The sequence below is a fragment of the Gossypium hirsutum genome, chromosome D12 (genome assembly GCF_007990345.1).
Source record: "Gossypium hirsutum isolate 1008001.06 chromosome D12, Gossypium_hirsutum_v2.1, whole genome shotgun sequence".
Taxonomy (NCBI): domain Eukaryota; kingdom Viridiplantae; phylum Streptophyta; class Magnoliopsida; order Malvales; family Malvaceae; genus Gossypium; species Gossypium hirsutum.
The window spans coordinates 48973650-49001155 of record NC_053448.1 but is presented as its reverse complement, the minus strand read 5'-3'; the positions used below and the strand labels follow the sequence as shown (position 1 = coordinate 49001155).

The 27506-nt window shown below is 31.7% G+C and overlaps 2 protein-coding genes across 4 annotated transcripts; one reads left to right on the top strand and one right to left on the bottom strand.

The window, feature by feature from the left end:
* Window positions 1-445: 445 nt before the first annotated feature.
* Window positions 446-4138, bottom strand: LOC107946301 (protein indeterminate-domain 4, chloroplastic). 3 transcript variants are annotated; one of them, XM_016880559.2, is made up of 4 exons: window positions 3903-4138; window positions 3429-3687; window positions 2771-3167; window positions 446-1730 (listed from the first exon to the last, which is right to left on the bottom strand). In XM_016880559.2, exons 2-4 carry the CDS (start codon window positions 3583-3585, stop codon window positions 602-604), a joined length of 1683 nt encoding a protein of 560 aa, XP_016736048.2. In that variant the 5' UTR covers window positions 3586-3687; window positions 3903-4138; the 3' UTR covers window positions 446-601. The 3 variants fall into 3 exon arrangements, with proteins under 3 accessions (XP_016736048.2, XP_016736051.2, XP_016736049.2); XM_016880562.2 differs by having other exon boundaries at window positions 4039-4055; XM_016880560.2 differs by lacking the exon at window positions 3903-4138 and having other exon boundaries at window positions 3429-3884.
* A 22337-nt stretch (window positions 4139-26475) lies between these two features.
* LOC107943656 (uncharacterized) lies at window positions 26476-27051 on the top strand. The gene has a single exon (XM_016877447.1). The coding sequence runs from the start codon at window positions 26476-26478 to the stop codon at window positions 27049-27051; it is 576 nt and encodes a 191-aa protein (XP_016732936.1).
* The last annotated feature ends 455 nt before the right edge of the window (window positions 27052-27506 follow it).

The following is a 27506-nucleotide window of genomic DNA, read 5'->3' as shown; positions in this document are numbered from 1 at the left end:
TTTTAAGTCAAAACTAATTGAAATGTTGAAATTTTAATGGCACTAATGTGACAATCTATGTGTAGTTAAGAGGGTTGTTTTAAAATTATTTTATGAATTTCTTTGAAAATTTCCAAAATATTTTAATATTCTTATCAAGTATATATTGTCTGCCACACACGAGCTGCCATCTCAATATTGTTAAAATTTTAATGGTTTAATCAATTTTTTCGTCTAAGAAGTGATATAACTAAAACTTGAAAGCTGAAAGCAAAAGTGATTCAAAAATATTAACTAGTTAAATTTATGTTTATGCCTTAGGAATTTTATTTTATTTTTTTAATATTCTCCTCTATGAAATGCCCTAAACATTGAATCACATTGGGTATAATAAATTCTTACCATCTTTGTTTTAAGGCAAAAATCAACAAGAAGAGTAAGCAAATTTAAGAAAAACACCTTGTATAAAAAAAGGGAAAGTACCTTATAATTGAGTTTAGCTAAGGAAACCTTTAAAACACTTTTTGGAATGAAAACCCTAATCCATAACTGTAAATTAAAAAAAAAAACAAAAAAGAGTTTCCCCCCTACATATTAATCCTACGAAAGCTTTGCTTGGCTCTTAGACAAGTTTTGGGCAGCCAAATTGTTGTGAGGTTGCTTGAGCCGATGACTTCACATCGGGGTTCAAAGACCCGATATTGATCCCATGTTGACCATTTCCACCCATGTTGCCTACCATTTCCCCCACTCCGAGAAAATCCAATGTTAATTTATCACTCTCCCCGATTCTTACCCCAAGTTTTTGATGTAACTTAGCTTCATCAACGTTGGAAAAGTTGGCGTTATTGCTATGATGTTCCACTGTCATCCCATTTCCGGTGAACCCTCCGAAGTTGCTATGATCTTGTCCGAAAATGGAGGAGTTACCATTTGCAAGAGAGTTCATTAGTCCTTGAAGATTGCTATCATTCTCCATCTGTGATCTTAGACTGCCACCACTCTCGAAATTGTTAGGGGCAAAAACTTGTCTGTCGGATTTGACCCCACTAGACGAAGAACTCCCCAATCCCCGTAGCAATGAGCAAGTGTTGTTGCTTGTAGTTGAACCCATTTGAGCAGCTTTTTGAAGCAATGCAGTTGCCGACATGTTTGGAGAAACGTTCTCATGTTGCATTGAACTACTGCTATAAAGAGAGGCCATCCCCGAACCAACCTGCACATCACCCATGTTAAACTGATTACCGCTTAAAAATCCGGAATTCGAAGCTCCGCCGTTTTCGCCGGTACTTATGCTGCTTGCACCACTGTTGCTGGGGAAGAAGCCTAAATTGAAAAGACTGGCGGAATTGGGCGCCGTACTGTTAGTATTGCCTTGAAGGTCCGGAAGTTGCATAAGACCATGTAAGGGTTTGTTTATGTATGGTCCATTTCCATGATGAGATTGATGTTCTGGGAGAAAACCTTGGTTCGCCGCATCCCCCATGAAGAACGCCGGCATGTTCTGCAATGAAGAAGGATTGGATGGGGGACTGTTGAGGTGCTCGAACTTTGCGACTCCAGTGCCGCTTCCCAACCGCAACATGTTGCTTGTTAATGGTTGATTCTGGGATAATCCTAAGCTCATTTGATGATGATTACCTCCAAATATATGATGGCTTCCGATTGGGGTTAAGTTATTGGTGGGGTGCCTTGCAGTTTCTTGAGCCAATGCATCGCAGAAGGCCCGATGGGTGATGAAACTATCACGTCTGCAACAAAGATATCATATATAAATGAGAGGAAAATTGAACAAATATATATATATATATATGAGAAGAAAAGTTGTTAATAAACTTCCATTAATGAAAACCAAGGTTGAAAAATCAAGCCTTTTCTTTTTAATCGTTTTTACCATTTTAAGAAGAAGGTGCTTCTTAAATGAATTGAGGGAATCATTTCCCAATTGATGAAATTCTGCAGTAAATGAAAAACATAATAAAAAGAAGAAAGAAAACCCTGAAAAAGTTGTCTATTATTCATGGAAGGAATATTTTTCCATAACTATGAAAGCCATTAACAAATGACAAAAACAGTTTCAGGCTTGGCCCAATATTTTCACCAATAAGATAATTTGAATAAAATGACCGGTAAAAAGCACAAATTATATATATATATATTTTCCCTCTTGTTCTCCAGATATAAAATTGCTGCATGAAAGAATCAAGAATTTCCACAAATTGCTCAACAAGAGAGTGACAGAAATGAGAATTGCCCCACACAGGCAAGAACCCTAACGTTTAAACAATGGCAGTAAAACATAAATATATACATACATATAAATAAATATATATGTGTAACACTCATCACATGAGAACAAATCCAGCAACAATAGACTTCATGACAGCGTATGAATTAACAACACGTGAATATGAAAAAGATGAAAGGCGATGTTACCAAGGGAGAAATGAAGAATTAAAATTTTTACTAATTTTGTTTGGTTGCCAAGAATCCTTATCAGCCATGGCAGTTTCGCAGATTATTGTTCACGTGCAACCAGTTTTTTTTTTTTTTAAAGAGTTTAAAGTGAAGAACTAGAAGAAGGGGAGAGAGAGAGAGAGAGAGCTAATCTATAGATAAGTAATCCAAAAAGGTGAAACAAAAGAACAGGCTTTATCACTGCCCAACTCCCAGTCCCCAAATCTTTCTCAAACAAATATTTTGCTCTCATGATAGCTTGGTTTGTCAACTTTGATAACCTCAGAGAAAGAAAAGTTTATGTTAATGATTAAGGGAAGGATAAAAAAATTACCTTGAGAAGAGAGTGCCACAGTCACATCTGTACTCCCTCGTGCCGCAAGTCTTAGAATGAGCTTTCCAATCAGATTGCACGGCATACCTCTTGGAACACTTCTCACACTTCCATTTCTTCTCCCCATGTTTTCTCGAGTAATGCTTTTTGATGCCCGTAAGGTCCCCAAGTGCCCTCGAGGGTTCATGGTGGACGCATGTGGGTTCAGGGCAAAGATAAACCTTCTTCTTCACTTCTTTTGTGCTCTTCTGCTTTAGCTTCCATGGCAGATTGTGTCCTCTTCTATGGAGCTGTAAATTCTGCTCCCTCTGAAACCCTTTGTTGCATACCTCACAGATGAATCTGTTGGTTGCCATTAAAGACTTGGGAGATAGTGCTATCACTTCCACATCTGGATCTGCTTGGTTTCATAAATGACAAAACCAAAAAAGAACCCAAGAAAATTTGGGGGAAAAGACAATAAATTTAGAAAAAAAAAACCCAGAATAAATTATGATGAAAGCTGACCAACTTTTGGATTAGGGTTCATTGGATTATCTTTAGTTTTTGAATTAAAAAAAATAAAAACTTGTTTCTTTATTGGCTTTACTCATAGGATAGATGTGGTAAAAGCCTAGAAAGAAAAAACATAAAGAGATGTATGTAAAGAGATACTTGCTTGGAGTTCCAGGTTGATTTCTCTTTTTCTTAGAGTGAGGTGCAGTGGTTGGAGCAGTTGAGGAAGTAGGTGCGGCGGATGATTGTTGTTTTATCATCGGGTTTTCATTTTCTGCGCTGTTTCCGAAGAAAGTTGCCGACGATGAAGCGGTGGCCATTCTCAACGATTATATAACCTTTTAACTCTTTGCTTGCTTCCTTGCTATCTTATCTTGTTTCTCAGCCCAAAACTAATGCAAACTTCTTAGAAACCACCAAACCTGGAATTCAAAAAATCAATCAAATTACCTCATAATTGAAAGAAAATAAACGGTTTGTGCCATAGGAAGGGGGGGTGGGAGGGATGGTTTGCATCCCCTTCAGCTCTCTTTTGAAAATCTTGCAAGGAATCAATAAAATAAGAAACAAGAAGACAAAAACCAGAGAAAAGGAAAAAATAATAATGAAAACTAGAGATAAAAAGCCCACAAAATACCAAGAAGGAAGTATCTAAGGAGACAGCAACAATCCGGAGTTGAAGAGAAAGAAAACAATCTAAATTATAGACTCCACATAATTTCTTCTTCAAATATTGTTGTTGATTTTTTTTTCTTATAAAATATATGACTTACACTTGCAAACTTGTGTTATTTCATGTCACATATATATGCATGTATGTATGAATGTATAGACACAAACAAATACATACATGTTTATCCCTTATGCTAGCCCCTCTCTCTCTCTTTCCTCTGGTGTATTCTTATGATAATTTATCTCATTTCTCAATCCTTTTTGTTCTACTTGTAGAATATAAAATTTCCCTTTCGTTTTTGGAACAAACAAAAAAAAATTCCTTTTGCTTCTTACTTTAAGAAATATATATACACATATTTTTTAAAAAAGAAATATAAATTTTCGAAACTTAAAGAGGATCGGATTTTACAAGCGGAGTTAGAATGATGACGGATATCTTATTTATTTCATTTTAGATTTTTAAATCTATTCAAAGGACACTTGTAATTCTTCTAACCGTACTTATGAAACTTTTATACCTCACAATAGTTATTAATTAAATTCATATTTAGTTTACAATACTTAAATAATAAAATATATTTATTTAAATTTAATTGCAAATTTATCAATAATAAAATTAAAATAAATCATTAAAATTTTCATATGTTTTAAATAATACAAATATACTTTTGAATCAAATCAAACCGATCAAATATCAAAACTAAACAAAAGAAAAATTTTTTAGTTAAACTCGAATCCTGTTCAACTTGACCCTACCTTTATCGAGAGGAGGTTGTTGAATCAACTCAAAGCAAAGCCATGCCAAACTAGATAAAGAAAATACTTTTTATTCAAATATGATCTGAACTCAATTCGACTTGATCCAACCTTTATTGGAAAAAAAAATGGTTGTTGAACCGAATCCAACCAAGCCTATATAAAAACTTGGCAAAGTACTTCTATTGGAAGAGATTATTATTGAATCGAATTAAATAGACCCTCATCAAAACTAAGAAAAAGTATACACCCTTTTTATTCAAACTCGATCTAAAATCTTATTCGATCGACTTTATTACTTCTATAGAAAAGGAGGTCGTTGAATCAAATCAAATCCACATTAAAACTAGATAAAAATTATTCGAGTCTAAATCTGATTCAACCAAATCTTAATTCTATTGAAGCGGAGGCTATTGAAATGAATAAAACTAAACCCATGCCAAAACTAAACACAAAAGTGAATTTTTGTTCAAACTTTATCCGAACTTAATTAGATTTAACCCCAATTCTATATATAAAAAAAAGAGTTGTTGAATGGAACAAAAATGAATGCATGTCAAAATTATCCCAAAAATTAAACTCGGTCCGAACTCAACATGACTCTATCTTTATCATAAAAAATTATTAAATCAAATAAACTAAATTTATATAAAAACTAAATAAAATAAAAATATTAAAATTCGATCCAAACCCGACCGGAGAAGGAGGTTGTTGGTATGAGGATTGATGCAGGAAAATGTGTCGTTATGCGGAGGGGCCACTAACATGCATGTAAGCCTTACCCTCTGCCCATCTCTCCTTCTCTTATTTCGTATCTTCTTACCAGCTTCAAGACAAAACCCTCTCTTTCCTCCTTAACGATGAATCAATTTCTTTAAACTGTTTACTGATTTTTTAAGTTACTGAACAACAGTTTATATAACCACTGCTAAAGGATTCAACTTGCTCTATTGAATAATTTTGCCATTCTGTCATCATAAATTGTGTTTCTTTTTTATCATTTAATCAACTTTATTTTATTTCAAATAAAATAGAATATAGTAATTTCTGTTTTGAGCTTTCATTAATAAATAATTTTCTATAATGCGAGCGAAACACGTCATAAAATATACAACTTTATTTATTTTCCATTTTTATTCTTAAACTCCCACTTATTACATTGACAATTCATTGATAAGAGGATAATACGTTTCAGCGCATTCAAACTTACGTCGTCCTACATTGACAATAATATCCTTACCAAATAAGTCTCAATTCAGAATGTAGAATTGGTTTTAGAATAACTAACATATGAGAAAACAAACTTTCGAACACTCGTACAAGAATGAGGCGAATGGATAAAGTAGTTTTTGCCCCACTCTAGTGTTATCCTTTAAAAAAAAGAAATGTTCTTTTTAATACAATTTTTTAATCTACTTTTAATTTTTTTTAAACCATAATTTATTACTAGAAAATCTAAATTTAAAAATAAGATATAATAAATAATAAAATGTAAAGTTTGAAACTGATTAATAATAACATATTAGATATGTGCTGTAAAAATAGAACGTCGGTAATGACAATATATCGCAAAGAAAAGAGAAATAAAAATAAAGAACACACAGATTTTTACGTGAAGACCCTTTCGGGAAAAAAATCATGGGCAGAGGAGAAGAAAATTCACTATGTCAAATTCAAATGATTACAAGAGGAATTTCGACTACATCTATTTATAGGTTGAAAAAACTTAATTCTAATCAAAGTCAAATATATTATGCTAATAAATGCTAAATATATTATACTCATAAATACAAACTCTTCTAGAAAGAAGATATATTTTGTTTAATTTGACTTGCAAGCAATCTCTTAGAATTTGGGTCACACAACTCTAACATGTGCGATATTAAAATAAATTAAATCATGAGTAAAACAAAATTTAAACATGTAAATACATCATATTAAGAATATTAAATACAATACAATTATTTATCGTGGTATTGTCATTAATCCAGAATTGGTGTCAAGTTAATTTGTGACACCAATTTAATCAACAATATTATTAATAGAAAATTCTATCACACATGTACGCATATGAAAACTATGTATTTAAAACACAAAGGCCTATTTAAATTGCAACACCAACTCAATCAATAATGTTATCAATATATTTTAATTGATGGGATAATAAAGTTTGCATAATACAATTAAAATGTAAATATTATATTAAAATAAAATATTGATTTAGTGATAAAGTTAATGTTTTAATTGATGTAAATAACAAGTTCAAATCTAGCCACTTGCAATTTTTTTATTAGATTTTTTAAAATATAAAAAAATTAAAATATCCTCGAATAATATAATTTATTTTAATTATGAAATGACATATATACAAATATATAAAAATTTTATATAACAAACATACTTATATATTAAAGTTTCATTAAAAATTAAAAATTATTTTAGTTCAAAGGGTAAAAGAATTAAAAATTAAAAATTGTTTTAGTTTAAAGGGTAAAAGAAAAAGAATTATATGCATATTTCATTATTGATAAATTCTTATTTTTATTTATAAAAACATAAGAAGTCAAAAACACCCACAAAAGCATTTAACTTAATTTGTAAATAAAATAATTTTTTTGATAATTCTCTAATTAAGGTTTAGGTTATAAAAAAGATTAATGAGTGACACCAATTTAATAAAAAATATTTATAAATAGTATAAATATTCATTTAATATGTATATTAGGTTTTTAAGAATTCATAACTTCCAAAAAAATTTTAGGTCAATAATTTTTTTTATTAAAAGTGATATTTTAAAAATATTATAATTAACTATTATTTTTAAAAATTAAAATGATAATTATATTCATAATTTGTTATACTCAAACATTTCCTAATCTATTTTTCAAAATTTTTAAATTCATAATTAATATATTCATTTGTGGAGGACATTAGGTGTCTAACTTCAATTAAGCTCAGCTAAAAGTTTGTTGAATTTTCCTTGCTAGATAGTAGTTTAGATATTTGTTGCTTAGCAAAAATAATTTATATATGGTGGGATTTGAACCATGACATTTGCATGAATAAAACTTTAATTTTATTATTCAATCAAAGTTTTATCTTAGTCCATAGTTTAAAACAATTTAATCACCTAAACCTAAAAGCCATGCAAGGTAATAGAGCTCAGTCAAGTTATTACGAACCTTAATTTATTCTGGGTCAGACATAAATTAAGCATGCACATTTCAATTATTGTGTGTATTAGCCGTCATGTGGCTAGGATCACTCAGCTAAGTCTAATGCATCCAATCACGCATTAATGAAATACATACTTGAGTTTAATTGAAAACATGATCGACTGAAGCACAAACACGATAAACATGATTTAAACAAACTTTATTGAATTAATGCAATCATCATAGCTAAACAGAATTAAGCTACCACTGTTGATGACAAGATAATAAAGCACATTGTAGACATGCTTAACTTAAAATAACAAAGTAAAGGAAGAATAAACCCTGTCGAATCAGCTGTCTCGTGACTCTGATTGAAGATGTTCTCCTCCGATCCTTGTGTTGCTCCTTTGCTAATGGCTCCTCAAGGTGGCCGACCAAAAGATGATCTTCTCAAGGTTTTGTTGGCTAAGAGAGAATGGAAAAATGATATGCTATGCGTGGGAATGACAAGAGGAAAGAATGAGAGGAAGAATGCTTATGAAATGAGAGATAAGGGAAATGAGTAAGGGGTGTAGGGATGCATTAGAATTAGCTGAGTGATCCTAACTAGACGACGGCTAATAGAGACAATAATTGAAATGTGCATGCTTAATTTATGTCCGACCTAAAATAAGTAAAGGTTCATAATAACTTGACCGAGCTTTATTACCTTGCATGGCTTTTAGGTTTATGTGATTAAATTGTTTCAAACCCAGTCCTTGTTACTTCACATGAATACTAAGAAACTTTTAGTTTAATATGATTAGTAAAATGCATGTTTTACTAAGTAAAAGATTTCGACAGGACTTAATTTGGTTTCAAGCCCATGAAAGATCGAGTTGCCATGGAATATTTTCCAACACTGTTAAGCATGAGAAAAATGAATTAAGTTGAATGATGTAATTATCCTAGCCTATTCATATTATTGATTGTTGAATTTTGTGTTTTTGCTGCCAAACTCATTTCATACATTTCATCTCATACTTTGCATTTAGATTAAAATTGCATTAGGGATCATATTACATTTAGTAATTATTTTTTACATCACACCACTCAGAAATATTGTGTTTTTATCACCATATTGTCAGCTCTAATTTTATAATTAATTGATTAACATACACAGCCCTTGTGGAGATGATAACTCTTTTACTTACTTATTACTTGATATCGATTGTGTACACTTATACAAACCGAGCATTACAAGTTTTTGGCGCCACTAATAGGATTGTAAAACCTCTTACCCGAGACCGTTTTCGGAGTCGAGCACGAGACATTACTTAGCTTATCTTACTAATTCGGAGCATAAAAACTTGGTTTGAAAATTTATTTCACTATTTACAGCAAATCTGTCCACCTGCGCAACAGTCACTTATTTAATTATAACTCGAGTTACGAAACTCGAAATTTAGATCTGTCAATTTTCCCTGAAAATAGACTCATATATCTTTTCACCATAAAATTTTCAGAATTTTTGGTTTAGCCAATTAGTACAGTTTATTAGTTAAAGTCTCCCATGTTTCAGTGACCGACCATCCTGAACTCTTGTCACTAAAATTCAATTATCTCTTTGTACAGACTTCATATGGTGCTTCCACTTATTTCTCCTGAATATAGACTCATCAAGGAATATATACATATAAATTATAACTCATAATTCCTTCTGTGAAATTTTTTAATGAATTTCTAAAGTCAGAACAGGGGACCTCAAAATCATTCTGACCCTGTCTCACTAAAATTCAAATATCTAAAAATATACAACTCTTTTTCTTACTCTATTTTTTTTCATGTGAAAGTAGACTCATTCAGATTTAATTTAGTATCTCACTCAGCTTCTAATTCAATTTCCACCCTTTTTGATGATTTTTCAAAGTTACCTCAATGCATATATCCAAAAACTGTTCCATTGCAAATTTTTAAAAAAAATTCAATATAACCCCTTTATAATTATCTAACCTTCCCTGCAAATTTAAATCACAACCAATTCCAGTATTTCAACTACTTCATTTAAATACTAATGAAGTTCAGCCAATCAACCATTTTAAACTAAAAGCATGTATATATTTCGATATCTAACACAACCATAACATTCAAATTTATTTTGCATACTTAGTCATTCATACTAATACTTTTTACTTCAATTCCCTATACATGCCATATAAATTCAAAAAGTTGTTTAACAAAATCTACAGGAGTAAATCTGGATAGTGTGATCGTTGTTGTAGATCCGATCCTCCGAAATATATATACACGTCAATCTACAAGAAACAGTAAACACACACCAGTAAGCTTACAGAAAGTTTAGTAAGTTCATAGGCTCATAATAAAATCTTACCAGAATTTCACTAACAACATTAACAAACAAATAAAAATTCAACATTTCTTGCCAACCACAATCTCAAATAATAAATATATCCAATCGAGCTCAATATCGGAAGTCAACTTCTATTCCGACATTTAGCTTCAATTGCACTTACAAATACCTGTCAAATTAAGGATAGTCTTACGGAATTGAGTACATCGTTTGCCTGGTGCCACAATTTGCTTGAATATTTCACATTGCTATAACTCAGTATGGCTTTCTTCACGGAATTACCATACCTACTTTTCACAACTCAGTATGGTTTTCTTCACTGAAACACCATACCTACTTTTCATAACTCAGTATGGTTTTCTTCACCGAAACACCATACCTACTTTTCACAACTCAGTATGGTTTTCTTCACCGAAACACCATACCTACTTTTCACACTTTGCCATGGATCCACCATGGACTTATCCGTCAATTCGTCGTTGGTTGCCAAACTGTGTACTCAATCCTGCGTATCCCTTAATTTGAACTAACAATCTCATCTTCTTCTCATTTTTATCATAATCATAATTCAGTAACAATATACGAATTTATACAATATATCATTTCCACATTAACAATTAATCATAAAAATTCAGCCATATGAACTTACCTGGGCCGATTTGTAGAAGTTGTAAAAGTTCAGAAACTAGTTCGATACTTTCTCTTTTCCGCGTTTATCTTCGGATTCCCGATCTATAATATAAATTTTTCCATTCATTAGCATATAACTCAATACTAATTTACTTCACAATTTATGCCTTTTAATTTTTGAAATTACACTTTTACCTCCAAAATTTACAATTTTTTACAATTTGGTCCCTACTCAATTAACCCTTCAATTGATTAAAATTTTCTCAATTAACACCTTATCCAACCATTTTAGACTACTGAACAGCCTTTTATATTCATAATTTTAGTAAAAAACCCCAATTCCTAACTTTTTCACAATTAGGTCCTAAAAACCATTTTCTACTAAAATCACTTAATAAAATCATAATATAATGAAATGAAAACTTTAAATATATATTAATTCATCATAAAATTCCAGAACTTATTCATAGTAACTTACAAAATCACCCATGGAATCAAAAATTAATGAATTCAATAATTGGACCTAGTTGTAAAAGTCACAAAACATAAAAATTTCAAATAAAAAACAAGAATTGAACTCACATGGTGTAAAAATATGAAAAACAAGCTTGTTTCAGACCTCCTATGGCGTTTTTGCTGATAAATTATGAAGAGATCTCTAGATTTTTCACTTTTATCTTTGTTTTATATATTTAATTTGTAAAATTTTCAATTTTGCCCTTATTTCTCCTTACTTTCTGCTGATTTTTCTTGCCCAACCGTCCAGCCCATATAATTTGGGCCTAATTTCCTTTTAAATCCGTCCTTATTAGTCACTTAAGCTATTTAATCACAATTTTAACAAATTTTGCACTATTCTCAATTTAGTCCTTTTTAATTAATTGACTATCCAAACGTTATAATTTTCTAACGAAACTTTTATACTAACTCAATGACACTCCATAAATATTTTTAAAAATATTTATGGCTTGCTTATGAATTCGAGGTCTCGAAACCTCGTTTTAGACCCAATTTACCTATTAAATTCTTTTTAAATTGCAAAAATTCACTAAATCACAAAATTCACTAATTCAAAAATTCTTCTAAATTCACACTTGACCCATAATTATTAATTTATTAATTTTTAAGACTCACTAGTCAGATTTAGTGATCTCAAATCACTGTTTCCGACACCACTGAAAATTAGGCTGTTACAAGGATAAATAGATATGGACACAAAAAATTTGTTGACTACTATCAGTCAACTTGTACTAAGGTGAGATTTAAGTCTATCTCACTCATCTAGCTATAAACGCCACTCCTATACACAATCTAGATCACTCTCCCTCTCACACTAAGACTTTTCCGATTTAAAGCTTAGTTGTAAATTAATCAACAAGAAAAACTTATAAAAATATTTTCATTCAAATAAGTTTTTAACATGAACAAAATAAACGCTCTTTTAATCTCCTCTGAAAAGGTCTTTAAATAATCATTGTAATACGTTGTAAAAGATCAAATGTGATACAAAGGAATCTTTGAAATTTCACTCGAAATAAATCACTTATTATAGAATATACTAAAATTGATTTTATCGATTTTATCTTCTTCAAAATTGGTATCTCTTTACATAACATAAGTAGATTACACTAAGACTCTTTGGAAACTTTCCTTGCTTGATCCAAGTTTTTCTCCAATTACAATATATTGATTTGTTGCTCAATAATCTTAAATTGTAAAAATGTTTCAGAACCCAATTTTCGACGAGTGAGTCCGTAAATATTATTATTTAATATTTATAAGGTTAGTATAAAGTTTAATTAAAGTTTGGTTCTTAAATTTTGTCAATTAGATAGTTAATTGAAGCTTAACTTAATTAATTAAGGTTTAATAATTACTAAACCAAGTATAAAAAGGATTTTTTACAGGAAAATAAAATCATTTTTGTATCCATCTTCTTGAAACCGTCCAACTTTGGTCCTTCAATTTCCAAGGTAATTCAAGTCATTTTCTTGTAATTTTTACATTTTTGAGATCTTGGGAGCTTAATTTAGCTAACCCAGGGATTGATTTGTAAAACTGTTAGAATTTATAAACATTACCATTGTTGAATGTTGAAGCTTTTGGCACTAAATTGTTAGATTTTAAGCTTAGAAATGAAAATGAACTAATTTGTAAAGTAAAAATTGTTAGTTTTGAACATAGGGACTAAGGTACAATAATTTCAAATTTGACATGAATTTTCTATAAAAATAGATTTTGGTAGTCTTTAGAAGGATAAAATTCAGATTTATTTCAAAATCCAAGCTCAAATTTGTAAGATACGACAATTTTTATTTTAGGGGTTAAATTGAATAAAATGAGAAACTTTAGGGAACATTCAAAAATAGAAATTAAAATGTCATATGGTTATATTTAAGTGTTATAGGATATTTGGAATTGATAAATTTAAATTAAATTATCGTATAGATCAAGATTTGAATCGAGTTGAGGATAATCGAGAAAAAAGAGAAAATTACTGACTAGTCCTATGATTCAACTTGTTTACTGAGTTTTGTCAGGTAAGTTCATATGGTATTGTTATATTTAATTGTTATAAGTACTCAAATTATATTCTTTATGTATGTGTATATGAAATTTAAGTTTTCGATTGAATTGTATAGAAATTAGTAAATGTGTTAATTGTTCCCAAGTGAACGTATTAAAGGATAGGATAATATTTGCATGCCAACAGGGTTAGTTACGTGCTTGTACGAGTTTGCACTTTGGTGCTTCTATTTGCACTTCGGTGCCCTCTGGTGTGGTGTAATTACTCGTGTATTCGAATATACTTATTATAGTCCATCGAGCTACTGGATTAAATATTTAAAAAGGGAAATGATGGATAAGTATTACAAGGTTGTGCTCAAATGATTCTATGTAAATAGAATGATGTAAAAGATGTATAAGTTCGATAATTTTGATAGAAGGCACTGAATTGAATTTGTATTATATAAGATTGGAATGTTATACAACTCGTATTTGATGATCTCATCTTACTATTGTGAAATGTGAATACAGGAAAGTTGCATAGTGAGCTAATCCATTATGCTAATTGTGAATTGAGGTGAGTTTATTGTTTAAAAACTTATAAACTTACTAAGCTTTCGAAATGCTTACTCTGTTGTTTTCTTTCCTGTAGTTGTCCATTTGCGGAATCCTGTGTCAGTTGGATCGCCTCGGAGCTTACATTATCTAGTTGTCGAATAATTTGGGTTGAGATGTTTAGTGTTTGAAGTATGGAACGATTAAAGGCATAGCATAATGGTAATGGTTGGTATCATGTAGTAATGTTTTGATCTATTATCACTTGATATTAGGAGTATATTTTGATTTGGTAAGATTAAAAGTGATATGAATGCATTAGAAATATGTTTAAGTTAAAATAAACATTATTTGAATGGTATGATGAATGTGTTAAGGCATGGTAAAATGCATGATTTTGGATAATTATGAACCAATGATTGGTCGGTTGAATTGGTATAGCTTGGTTTGATTTGTAGTTGCAAAATTTGTGAAAAATGTTAGAATGGAAGCTTAGGAATAATTAAATGAATGTTTAGACATGTTTTTAGAATGATTTTGTGCAGGATATAAGTGTGTATTTTGCACCACTTTAGCTAATTGTTTGGCTTGGCATGGAATAGATAACAAATGGCCTAAAATGTACCAAAACAGAGTCCACATCGAGACGAGAAAATCTCTTCGTCGCAATGCCGGGCAACAATTTGTGATGTCCCGACGTCGAGTGGCCAGATGTTGCAATGTAACAAACTATTTGGCAACATCACGATGTGGAGGAGGCGTCGTCACAACGTTGGAACTAAATTTTTAAAACTTTGCAATTTGATCCTTATTCATGCTAAGATCAACAAAAGAGCTTTCCTAAACTCGACTAATACTCAGATTTAGTTGTGAATCATATTATGAATGTGTTTAAGTTATAAATGTTTGTTTGATTGACTCTATTGTGAGCCATTCATTGTTTTCCTTGTAGCACCCCAAACTTAGCCTGGACGTTACGATCGAGTTACTAATGTTACATTGTTATGAAAAAGATTACCCATTAATTCTCGTAAAAACTTAATTTTTATTTCAAGGCAAAACAAAATTTATTAATTTATCAAAAGCATAAGTATACAAAAAATCGTGTGAAAAAATTTTGTCGAAAAACCTTGTTTTATTGATTTTATTAAACCAAGCCCATTCGCTTAACCACTTGTATCGTATAAAATCGTATTTAACTTCAAAACATTGCAACGGAAAACACTTTAGAGTTCTTAACTTGTAAAAACATAGTATTTCATTAGTTAAGTTGTCTTGTTAAAAATATCAGTTATAAATGGTACGTTTGCAAAATAAATATCGAAACAAAAATTAAAGCCCCAAAACGAATCAAAAATTCTGAACCGAGCTCCGTAATCGCTGCCAAATCCTAAGTTTGAAGATCACCTGAAACGTATTAAACAAATGAGTGAGCTAGAAGCCCAGTGTGTGACTCGCTTCGCAAGGCCTACCTAATCTGCCTATGTGATCACACATGCCCATGTGCCCCACTTAGCCTACCCAAATTGTCCGTGTAATCGCACACGCCCGTGTGCTCCACACGACCTGGCACACGACTAACCATACGCCCGTGTGGTGCATACGGCCTTGTGATGCAAAGCACTTTCAAAAAGAACTTATGTTTTCGGGTTTTTCTGAGTTCTAATCGACGTTTCAAGTTAGAATCACACACCTGATGTTATTCTAATAGACCATACAATATAGCACTCTCGAATCCTTCATACAACATAAAATCATATTGTTCAATAACCTTTAATTAAACTGATAATTAACTTCGGTACCTCTTCTTTACTAAAAACAGCTCCCAAATCTGTTATTCGAGTACTTACACCGAAAATATTGACTTAACGAAAACCTCTAACCGTGCTTAACTCGTTGGAGGATCACTGTTCATCTCGCGATACTCTCCTATCAGTACAAAAACGAGTAACTCAACATACGAACTAATAAAATAAAGGAAAAGAAGTCTACTTAACTACATGCGTACAGAAGAAATATACCACGATACAACAGTAGAATCACAACCCAGACTTACTTAAACGATGATCAAAAGATTGACAATGCAGCAATATGGCACACCGAAAAAGAAAGAAAAGAAAATAAGAGGAAGTGGTGGCAAAAGAGGAATAAAGTGAAAAGAACAGAATGTCAATTTCCCTATTAGGCAAAGTTCACAGGAAATGAAAGAAAGAAAATAGAATGGAAAAGTTACAGGAATAAAAGAAAGAAGGAAAGATGTGGAGAACGTAGGAAAATCTTGGACGACAAGAATGGGTAGTATTTTTAGGGATATTTCCTTATATTATTATTTTTTTTATTTTCAAAAACTACCCACACCCCCACCAATCTGGTAACTAACCACCTATTAGATTCTACAGAATTCAAACTGAATCCAATTTCAAGCACATGGGCGGCAGAATAGAGAATGACAAAAATATTTCTCGTTTGCACACACACAGGGATTCAAACATAAGACCAAAAGGTAAGCTAAGCCTTACCACTAATCCAGCAGACTCATTTTTTCCAAAACTTGTGTGGGAATTAAATTTAAGCCAAATATACAGAGATAGAGATAGGGACAAAAATAGTAAAAAATTCAAAGAGAAGAATTTGAACACAAGTCCTCAAACACACATCCAAAGCACTTATCTACTGGAACAAATCAATTTACTTGACAACATTTTCACAATCATAACTCAAAATCAGGACGTGACCACTCTTGGTTTCACTAACTCAATTCCTTTTAACCCGATTTTTGGGATGTGACGTTGCTATAACATGTATCTCAATTGGGGTGGCCTGTAACTTCGACCTCTTTTGTTTGAACATCGTATAAAATGAATTTGGGATTTCCTTTTTATAAAATGACGTTGCTAGATTATTAATTTTTATATTTTGTGTGGTGGCATACCTTTCATTCTCTTTTGGTTTTTGCTTTAGAAATTATAATTTGCCAAGCGATATTTTAAGACTATGTTGCTAAACTGTGTTGAATGACTTAACTACCAAAAGCTTTGTTTTTTTTATATTTCAATGATTTCTTTTTCCGTTAACATCATCGTTCGTCGATTAAACGATCGAGTCGGGGTGTTACAATCAATTAGAAACTTCACTTTCTAATGAAGAGATGAGGAAACTGCCCCGACATAGTGAATCCATTGCCTTCCTAGAAGAGAAATATATAAAGGTGTAATATCTATGACTTGGAACTCAATCTAGTATTTACATAGGGTGGAGGTTTGATTGAAGATTTGTAACAACCTCATTTTGGGCCTAGCCAGAATAATGGTTTCGAGACCACAAATTTGACAAGAAAAAATTTGTTTTTATTATATTTTTATGGTCTACGATTTCACGAAATAATTTTTTGAAAATTTCGTTCGAAAATTTTGACGTTTGGGCACTCAATTTAGTCAAAAGGACTAAATTGTAAAAAGTGCAAAAGTTGAGTTCTACATGTTAGAGGTGTCCAATTGTTATGAAACTTTAAATTTGGGGTCTTTATATGGTAATTAGACCATTGGTTAAGTTATGGACAAAAATAGACATGAGATAAGTGAAATAGGAAATTTTTTAAGTTATGGGCAATTTGGTAATTTAGTAATAAAAAGAATTAAAAAGGGAAAAAGATGGCAAAAATGTGCTCATCTTCTCCATGATGAACGAAAATAGCAAGAGGGAAGCCATAGTTAGGGTTTTCTAGCTTCCAAGCTCCATAGTAAGTGATTCCAAGCCCCGTTTTTAATGTTCTTTACGATTTTAGAGTCTTGGTAACTTCATTTAGCTTATTCTAGCAATAATTTAACCTAAGGTTTATATTTGGAAAAATACTCATAGGTGAAATGTGTTTATTTTGATGTTTTATGGTAGAATATGAAGCTTGAAATTATGTTAAACAACTTTTGCTAAGTGATTTTAAGTGAAAATGAGTAAAACGACATAATTGGTAAAAATACCTAATGTTCCTAAGTAAGTGTTAGACTGGGAATTTGATGTTACCATAGAAGGGAAAAATGTTCAGCATGTCATAATACATAAGAAAAAGGGATGAAGTTTAATTTATGAGCTTTGGGGAAAAAGTGTAAATATGCAAAAATTTAGGGGCAAAATTGTAATTTTCCCGAAGTTTGAGTCAATGACTGTTTTGATAAATGTGAGTATTAGTTAAGTTAAATGTGTTATTATAGATCAAGAAAGAAGTGGAATCGACCTTGATTGGAGAAAAGACAAGATTAAAGACTAAATTGCTAAATTTTTATATTGTTGCACCAAAGTAAGTTACATGTAAATAATAGTTATATTTTTATAAATTGTGAATTATATTTGATATGTGAATTATTATTGTTGAATGTGGAAGGAAAATTGTTCATGAATTATTCAAGTGATAAAGTGTTTAAAATAAAGTGTTAAGTGTAAATTCCCTGTTGAACTTAGGAATAGAAGTGGATACAAGTGACATGTCACTAGAGATATTTTAAGTTTAGTTTTATTGATCAGTGGTAGCTACGGCTACATATCAGTGGTAGCTTCAACTACATTTCAGTGGTAGCTACGACTACATATCAGTGGTAGCTTTGGCTACATTTCAGTGGTAGCACGGCTATGTATCAGTGGTAGCTTCGGCTACATATCAGTGTGACACTTATGTGCTAATTCTCTACGTATCCGTGTATATTCTGAGTGTTCAACGGGAAATTGACTAAGTGAAAATATATGAGATTATGTAACGACTAAGTGTAATTGAATAATGAATATATGTGTGGAATTGAATTGAATAGCGATCGAAAGTGAAATACTGAAATTATGAAATAGTAGAATTAGCAGCAAAATAGTTTTGGACAAAAACAATTGCATGACTTTAAAAAATAACCAAAAATGGTGGAAATCGAATTAGAGAGTGAATAAGATATGAAATGAAAGGTTAATGAGTATTTTTACATAAAAGAAACAGAGTAAGCAAAAGAGTTATATATTTTGAGATATTTTAAGTTTAGTGAAACAAGGTCAGGATGAATTTGGAATCCCCTGTTCTAACTTTAGAAAATTGTTAAAAATTGTACAAAAATAATTACGGGCTAAAATTTATATGTTTAGAACCCTGAATGAGTCTATTTTCAAGTGAAATAAGCGTAAGTACCATCCAAATTCTGTACAGTGAGATGATTAATTTTTAGTGAAGAGAGGTCAGAACTGTTGAGCAGTGAAATAGAAGAAACTTTAAGGAATAAATTGTACTTATTGGATAAGCCAAAAATTCTAAAAATTTTATGGTAAGAAGATATGTGAATCTAGTTTCAGAGAAAATTAACGGATCTTAATTTGGAGCTCTGTACCTCCAGATAAAAATAATTTAGTGACTCTGACTTGGATAGACAGCTTTGAATATACATGTGAGTGAATAGTAAAATTATAGAAAATGTTATTTATAAGAGTGTTATGTACATTAAGGATGTGGAAGGGAGAGGAGGAGGAGGAAATATAAAATATATGAATCATTTGTATATTAATTGGTCATATGCCCGATTATATTTGATAAACGTTGAATTAGAAATGACATAATGTTTCATTTCAATTAGTTATTATGAATTGAATTGTAAATTCATATGGATGAAACCAAACAATTATTTGTTAGTATTATGCATGACATAATGTATTATTCTATATACATATTCATGGTTGAATTATGATTGTTGAGAAAGATAGATAAATTGGAATGAAAGTTCAAATTGAGTAGAATGCAGGGTTGAGTACTTCCGTTCAGTGATAAAGACGAATTGACGAAAAGTACCATATATGGACCATGGCAATAAGTGATATGTGATTTCATGTAAGACCATAGCTGGGCTATGACATCGGTATATGTTATGTGATTACGTGTAAGACCATAGTTGGACTATGATATCGAGAAAATAAGTACTCAATTCCATAAGACGTTCACTAACTTGACAAAGTTGGTAAGTGTTACATGGACTCATATTCAAGTGATAGATTTATTGTGATTGTTGAAGTTGAATTCAATTAAGTGATTTCACCAATTGGATATTGTATATGGCAAGATGTGTTAGTGAATTACATATTTATGAAATGATATATGAAGTTCAGTAAATGATACATGAAATTAATATGAAAAGATTTATGATTGTTATTAGTATTGTTTCTGACATAATGTGGATTCTTCGATGTTGAAATGATTTAACGGATTTATTGAGCATATGAATGAGTATGAGACTCATACGAGTTAGTATAGATATGTACATGTGTCTTATAAGCTTTGAAATGATAAGACTTGTGAATTGTGAATTAATTTATGTGAAAGTATATGGGATAGATTAGCGAATCTTTACGAGATATTGAATATTTAATATATTACAATGGTGGTAGCTATAAAGCTTGGATCGAATGAGTATATATTGGGCCTCGTAAGCCCTAATTAGCGATTCGAAGATAATAATTTGAAAGTTTTAATCTGTATGAAATTTTCTAACTCAGTTTAATACATTTATAAGTGTATATGTTCTGGTAATGCCTCATACCCTATTTCGACATCAAATACGGGTAAGGAGTGTTACAATGTGACATCGCCAGATTCGGCCATAATATTTAGGTCAGGTTTGGGGTGTTACAAGATTTGCGAATGCAGAAAAGCAGTGCGATCAAGTGAAGAAGCTGAAAATGAGAAGTAGAAGTAGAGCCTGAGAGTCAAGCATCACTATGCCCCGTGGAATGCTTCATTTTAGTTTTGCTTCATATTTACAAACCATATTTTGGTCTTTTCTCACTATGTAGCTTTAAACGGGTTAATCCGTAGAATCACTCGCAAACTATTTATTTCAAAGAAAATTTCCCGTATATTTATTTCATTTTCATGTTATAAATATATTGTAGTATTTTAAATTTCACATGTCGTGCAATCATATTTACATAATTTATTCTAACTCTTGAAATTTAATTTTATATAAAATATAAAAAATTCTAAAATCGCTGGGATAAAATCAAGTAAAATATTGTCATGTAGTTTTAACTTGAAGCGAGACAGCAAGGAAAGTTCATTAAACAACTTTTTGCTACAAAATTGTTGGTGTTTCTGATAAAGTGACCTGCCTGTTATATTCATACATAACCTTACAAATTGGTGAAGAAAAATTGACTGTGAAATAAAGAACCATTGTGGTTTTATGTTGTTGGCATTTCAGATATTTAAAGTGTGTTTTATTTTGATAAATTTTAATGCATTTGTGGTATTTTATCAGATATCTCCCAATATCGTAATTATTTCTCAATGTCGTCCAATTTTGCGACATCACTCTACTTTTTCGTCTTTCCTCTGTCAACCTCATATCTCCAACTTTAACAATATATCTGTGCAAATTAAATGTCGCAATTCAAGAAAGATATCATAAAAAAGTATGATAAAACCTCTTTTTACTCTTTTTTTAATAATTTTTTACATTAAATAAGTACATAAAATAGTTTTTCCCTTAAATTTTGGTATTTATTTAAGGAATAATAATAAATTTATCCCTCAACCTTTATACATTTATTCAATTTGACCTCTACTCTTTTATTAGAAGTAAATTAGGATTTTTTTTAAACTATTAAGACTAAACGGTCAAAAAGACCTTAGTGACAAATTTTAAAAAAAACTCAATTAAGCCCTTTTAAAATTTATAAATTATTAAAGAATCATAAAATTATAATTATAAAAAAATTTATAAAAATTTTAAAATTATAATTTTTTTATTGAAAAATGAAAATACCAGCCCATTAAATCTAATAGTTATAAGATTTTAGAAAAAATTGACCCCTACTCTTTTATTGGATTGGTATTGTTATTTTTAATAAAAAATTATAATTTTTATGATTTTTAATAATTAAAAGGATTTAATTGATTTTTTAAATTTGTTACTAAGACCTTTTTGACCTTTAAATCTTATTAGTTCAAAAATTTCTAATTTACTTCCACTAAAAGATTAGGGGTCAAATTAAATAAATGTGTAAAGGTTGAGGGCTAAATTTATTACTATACCATATACATAAACACTAAAACAAACATTTAACAGTGTAATTTTAAAGAATGAACTATTTTACTTACTCATCTAACGTATAGAGACTAATTTACCCAAAACTAAACCAAAATCTAGTATAAATAATTTTGGTTACTTCTACCTAAAAAAATCCTTGGGAGATGCCCTTTTATCATAAAATGAAAAATCGAGCAAGACATGCTTTCTAAAAAAGAACAAAAAAAAATTGAAGAAGACTTTGAAATTTTGAAAGAACTTACTTTTAAAAAATATTTAAAACATAACATATAATAAGATACGAAAAAATATAAATATAAAATAAATATACAAATATATAAAATTTTATAAAATAATAAAAGTATAAATTTTAATATCATGGTTTTATGATACGAGTGGTTTTGATATTAAGAATCAATAAAGGAAAGAACTAGTGAAAGTGATCAATAGTTTACTCTTTAAAGACAGAAAATCATTGTTAAAAAGTAAGATTGAGAAGATGAGAAGAGAGAGAAATTGATTGATTAAATGAATGGCATGCACCAAGGTTGTCTCATTGTACGGAGAGAACTTATATGTGAGACACATGAGATACCATACGTAAGCATTTTGTTGGCGATAGCATCACATCTTGCCTCTATGTAGAGACGGTGATGTGATAATGTAGGGTGATTTGACAATCAATGGTTATCTTATCACATTTTAGGTACTCTAGATGCTTCTAACGAAAATAATTTATGGCGAAAGTATGCTCAATGGTGTGACACTCATGGATAACGTGTGAAGGAGAAATGATTGTATAAAGCAGAGATATTATCCATTTTCTAATAGTTTAATGCTATATTAGTAATTTCATCTTAAATTTCAAGATTTTTATTTGAATTTAATTTTTTTCAGAATAAAAATATTGGCGTGATATTAAACTATTGAAAAATGGATATAAATGATGTGGCGTTACTGTCTGATACAATCATTTCTCGTGATATAACAACTGAAGTAGGTTCAAAAATTTCTAAATGCTATAATATGAATAAATATATTGAAATTTTATAAATACAAAAATAAACATACTAGTTTTTTATGATTTCAGAAAAAGAAAAAGAAAAGTAAAAATAAGAGTATTTGAGGGTAGAAACTAGAAATGATGGTGACGTGGCAGTGATTTGAAGTGAAACAGATTGTAGAGTATCCAGCTACGAAGGAAGGGAAGGTTCATAATGCAATAAAATATTATATAAATAAAAGAAATGCAAGGAAGGTGAGGGAGAAGGAAAGCAAGTGGGGGCGCCACTATCCTAACATGCAGGCAGGCACAGCTAGCTGTTTGGTTGGCATCTAAGACAATTATTCTCTCCATTAATGCTGCCGCCCTTTCACCATTTTGTCCCAAATACTGACATCATAAGAAACTAAGGATCAGATTAGGAGGATGTTTGTAGAAATTCTATTAAGATATTATAAATTCTGAGGATATTTGCCGGTATTTAATTCAAATATTATAGAATTCAATATTTTAGTTATTATTTGTGGTAGATTTGAAGAGGATGTAAATATTAATGACTGAATATGAGATTTTTACAAAAAATATTATAAAAAATAAAAAGATAACCACAATATTATATATTTTTAATTACGAAAATAATACAAAAAAATAAAAATAAAAAAAAAAAGCTGCAGGATGATGTGACAATACCCTAGAGGAGGGTATCTCATAGGCGACACCGATGGTGCCATTTCCATGGGCGGCACCAAAGGTGCCATTTCCATGGGCGGCACCAAAGGTGTATTTCCCATAGGCGGCACCGAAGGTACCTTTCCCATAGGCGGCACCGAAGGTACCTTTCCCATAGGCGGCACCACTTGTGTCATATACCCAGGACGTCTAGCTGCTTTAGAGAAAAATAAGAAGAAGAAGGAGAGAAAGAGGAGGTGGTGCTGGAAAAAGAGAGAAAAAGAGAGAAGGAGAAGAGAAAAAAAAGTATTTTTTTAAAAATAATTGATTATCTTGTTATATTTTTTTGTATAATTTTTATTATTTTTTGTTGTTAGTTTAATTATTAAGATTAATAAAACTCAAATGGATAGTTTTAGTTAGTATTATTATTAGTTTTTAGGGTTTAGATGTTACTTAGTATTATTGTTAGTAAAAAAACTAGTATTATTATTATGGTTAGTTATTATTTTTAGTAAAACCTTAATTATTATTGTTAGTTAGTATTATTTTGGGTATAAAACTATTGTTATTGTGTTAGTTATTAGGGTTAGTGGTTAAACGTTGTTCATGTACAAAATGATAACTGAAAAAGTATGAGCTTAAGGATGAAAAATTGCACATTGAAACATTAATTTTTTTATTTAAGTAATTTATTTACCATTGGAGATTTTTTTTTAGATTTTGTTTATTTTTTAACAGATTGAATATTGAAGAAGGATAATAAGTTTTTTGTATGCGTTTATTTCGATGGAGTCATCTTGACAAGAAGTGTTGGATGTGTATTTGAATGTCGGCAACAAATAGCAATGAGATTTAATAGAAATGTCTCGTTGGATGAAATGAAGGCAATGATTAATGCAAAAATTCTTAGACGTTGTGGGAGAAGGATATCAAAAATTTTCTACAAGTTTCCAATTTCGACAAATCCGGTCAAATTCACTGAAATGGAACTTGTAGACGACGAAGACTTGGAGAGAATGATTGCTCTTTACTGTGGGAATGAGAGTGACAAGAATGCACCGATTCACTTATTTGCTGAGTTAGCTGGCATGGAGCAAAATGAAGATGCCAATGCATCTGATGAAGAAGACGGAGCTCAAGAACCGTAGATTGTGGCTCCAATATCAAACGTTGATAGTGAATCGACTATGGGTGGGATCGGTATCGATCTGAATATTACACCCGATATTGATGTGGTTGGTGGTGGAGAAGAAAGTGGTAGCGATCATTGGGATGAAGAGGTCGATAGTGACGGTGATCCTAATGTGGACGATGTACCTGATGATATTGACGCTGAAGATGTGAACAACGATGGAAACATTGACGCTTCTTCGGTCGGGGACTAGATGCGACGTATTTTGATACACAATAATCCTGGGCCACACATGTCGCTCATAGACCCCGACGCAACGTATGTAGCTGAGTTTCCGGAGTATCCTGAAATAGTTCATCCTCACAGGCTGACCGTAAATTCTGATCGTGAGGAGTTATTCATAGGCCAGAGATTCAGTTGTAAAGCAGAGTGCGTATTTGCTATTAAACGGTACAACATGAACATATCAGTGGAGTATAAAGTTGCAATGTCTATTCCAAAAATATATATTGGGGAGTGTTGGAAGGCAGCGGAAGGCTGCAATTGGCGGGTACAAGCTACATTCATTAAAAGTTCTCAGATGTGAGAGATACGAAAATTTGTTGGTTCTCATACATGCACATCAACACGCATGACAGAAGATCATGGAAAACTTGATTCGAAAACTATCTGTACGTGTATCATGCCAATGGTGAAGGACATGCCAACCATTAAAGTTTCGGTACTGATTGCCGAGATGCAAGCACGATTCCAGTATCGAGTATCATATGGAAAGGCATGGATAGCTAAACTGATGGCAATGGAGCAACTGTATGGGGATTACGATTCATCGTATAACGAGCTACAAGGATGGATAGCTGCTATGCGGGAGTACGTACCGGGGACTGTGATTGAGTTGCAAACAAGGCCTTATTACGGCCAGGACGACCAGTTACAGCCGACAAAAAAGATTTTCCATCGAATGTTCTAGACGTTTGATCCATGTGTGCGGGCATTTCCCCACTGCAAGCCATTTGTGCAGGTGGATGGGACATGGCTATATGGAAAATATACACAGATCCTACTTATTGCGGTTGCTCAAGACGGCAATAGAATCGTGCTCCCGATAGCATTTGCCATCATAGATAAAGAAAACTTGGAGTCTTAGGAATTTTTCCTCACTAACCTGCGAAGGTATGTTATTAGTAACGATAACATTTGCATCATCTCCGATAGAGGGAAATGTTTAATTGCAGCAATTAGGCGTTCCGGTGTGCCATGGAGGTCCGTTTACTGCATCCAACACATTACGGCTAACTTCCACAAAGATTATAAGAATGCAGACTGGAAGAGACAAGTCGTGGCAATGGGTAAATGATAACCTTATATTTTTAATATAAGTTGTAATGTTTTATGTTATCGAGTTAGTAGAACTTATTTTTTTCTTAATACGTATGCAGCGTACGAGTTAGAGCCACATATTTTCCTCCAAAGAATGATCCGACTTGAGAGTGACATGGAGGGCCAGACAAACACATCTTTCCGACAATGGTTGGGCACAATGGAGCCATGACAATGGGCTCAAAGTTTTGACGAGGGCTTTCGTTATGGCCAAATGACCACAAACTTAGTCGAGGGGATCAACGCTGTCTTGTTGAAAACACGTCATATTCCGATTGCATCTGTCTTTTCTGCTACATTCTACAGGCTGGATACCTTGATGCCAATAATGAGTTAGCAACAAGTCGAGCAAATGGAGGCGGGACACGTGTTTGTCGAACATGTCAGGGATGCAATGGTTGCAAACCATCGGTTGGCGAGGTCAATGAATGTAGAAATATATTCACGACGACTAGAAACATTTCGAGTTACTGAGACAATTAGTCATCGACCCGGTATACCAACTAGGTCCTATAGAGTTGATCTCCGGAACAGACGGTGCGAGTGCAGGAGGTTCGAAACGCTTCATTATCCATGTGCGCATGTCGTGGAAGCGTATGCTAAAGTGAACGTTAATGTCGAACAATATGTCGATGATGTGTACACACTCAAGCGCACATTGTATGTCTGGGAAAATAAGTTCCCCGTCCTGCCTGACCTATCTACGTGGGAGGTGCCTCTGACGATTTTCGAGCTTTTCCCAGATAGAGGGCTACGGAAGAATCCAAGAGGTCTTCTGCAATCAAGTAGAATCCGCAATGAAATGGACATTAGGGAGAAATCCGACGGTAAGCGTTGTGGATTATGCAGGTTAAGTGGTCATAGTCGGAATAAATGCCCTCAACGAAACTTTCATGTCGGACAGTCGTCCGGATCGAGTCGGAATTGACCTAATGCTGTAAAACTTATATGTGTAATGATATAAAAAGTATAATTCATTAGAAATAATTAAAATTATTCAGCTTATGCTTATGCTTAAATTGTATCCAAATTAAGTTATAAAATAGTATATGGAAATTGGAATTATTAAAATTATATAAAAAATTGAGGTATTTAACCTTAAATTTAGCCTTAATATAATGCAAAATTAGAATAATGGTTTTTATACAAAGAAGTTCCGTAGTAAACATTCCTAAAATTAGAATAATTAAATTTATACAAAAAGTACAAACTTTGCAATGTATAAAAAGTGCACTAAACCCCTAAAATTGATGGTTCGATGGTGTGGTCCTAGGGTGTACCTATTCGGAGGTCGACGGTCACGTTGTGGGTGTTCACGACGACCAACATCATCATTCGGCGCAGGTGAGGGTGTGACAAACGTAGAGGAAAAATCCTGTACCT

Excerpts from the sequence above, each read along its gene's own strand:
- LOC107943656 (XM_016877447.1), top strand. The coding sequence starts at position 26,476 with ATGGAGGCGGGACACGTGTTTGTCGAACATGTCAGGGATGCAATGGTT.
- LOC107946301 (XM_016880559.2), bottom strand. The coding sequence starts at position 3,585 with ATGGCCACCGCTTCATCGTCGGCAACTTTCTTCGGAAACAGCGCAGAA. Across the intron at positions 3,168-3,428 it reads AAATCAACCTGGAACTCCAA|ATCCAGATGTGGAAGTGATA; the intron begins GCAAGTATCTCT and ends GAAACCAAGCAG. Across the intron at positions 1,731-2,770 it reads TGTGGCACTCTCTTCTCAAG|ACGTGATAGTTTCATCACCC; the intron begins GTAATTTTTTTA and ends TCTTTGTTGCAG.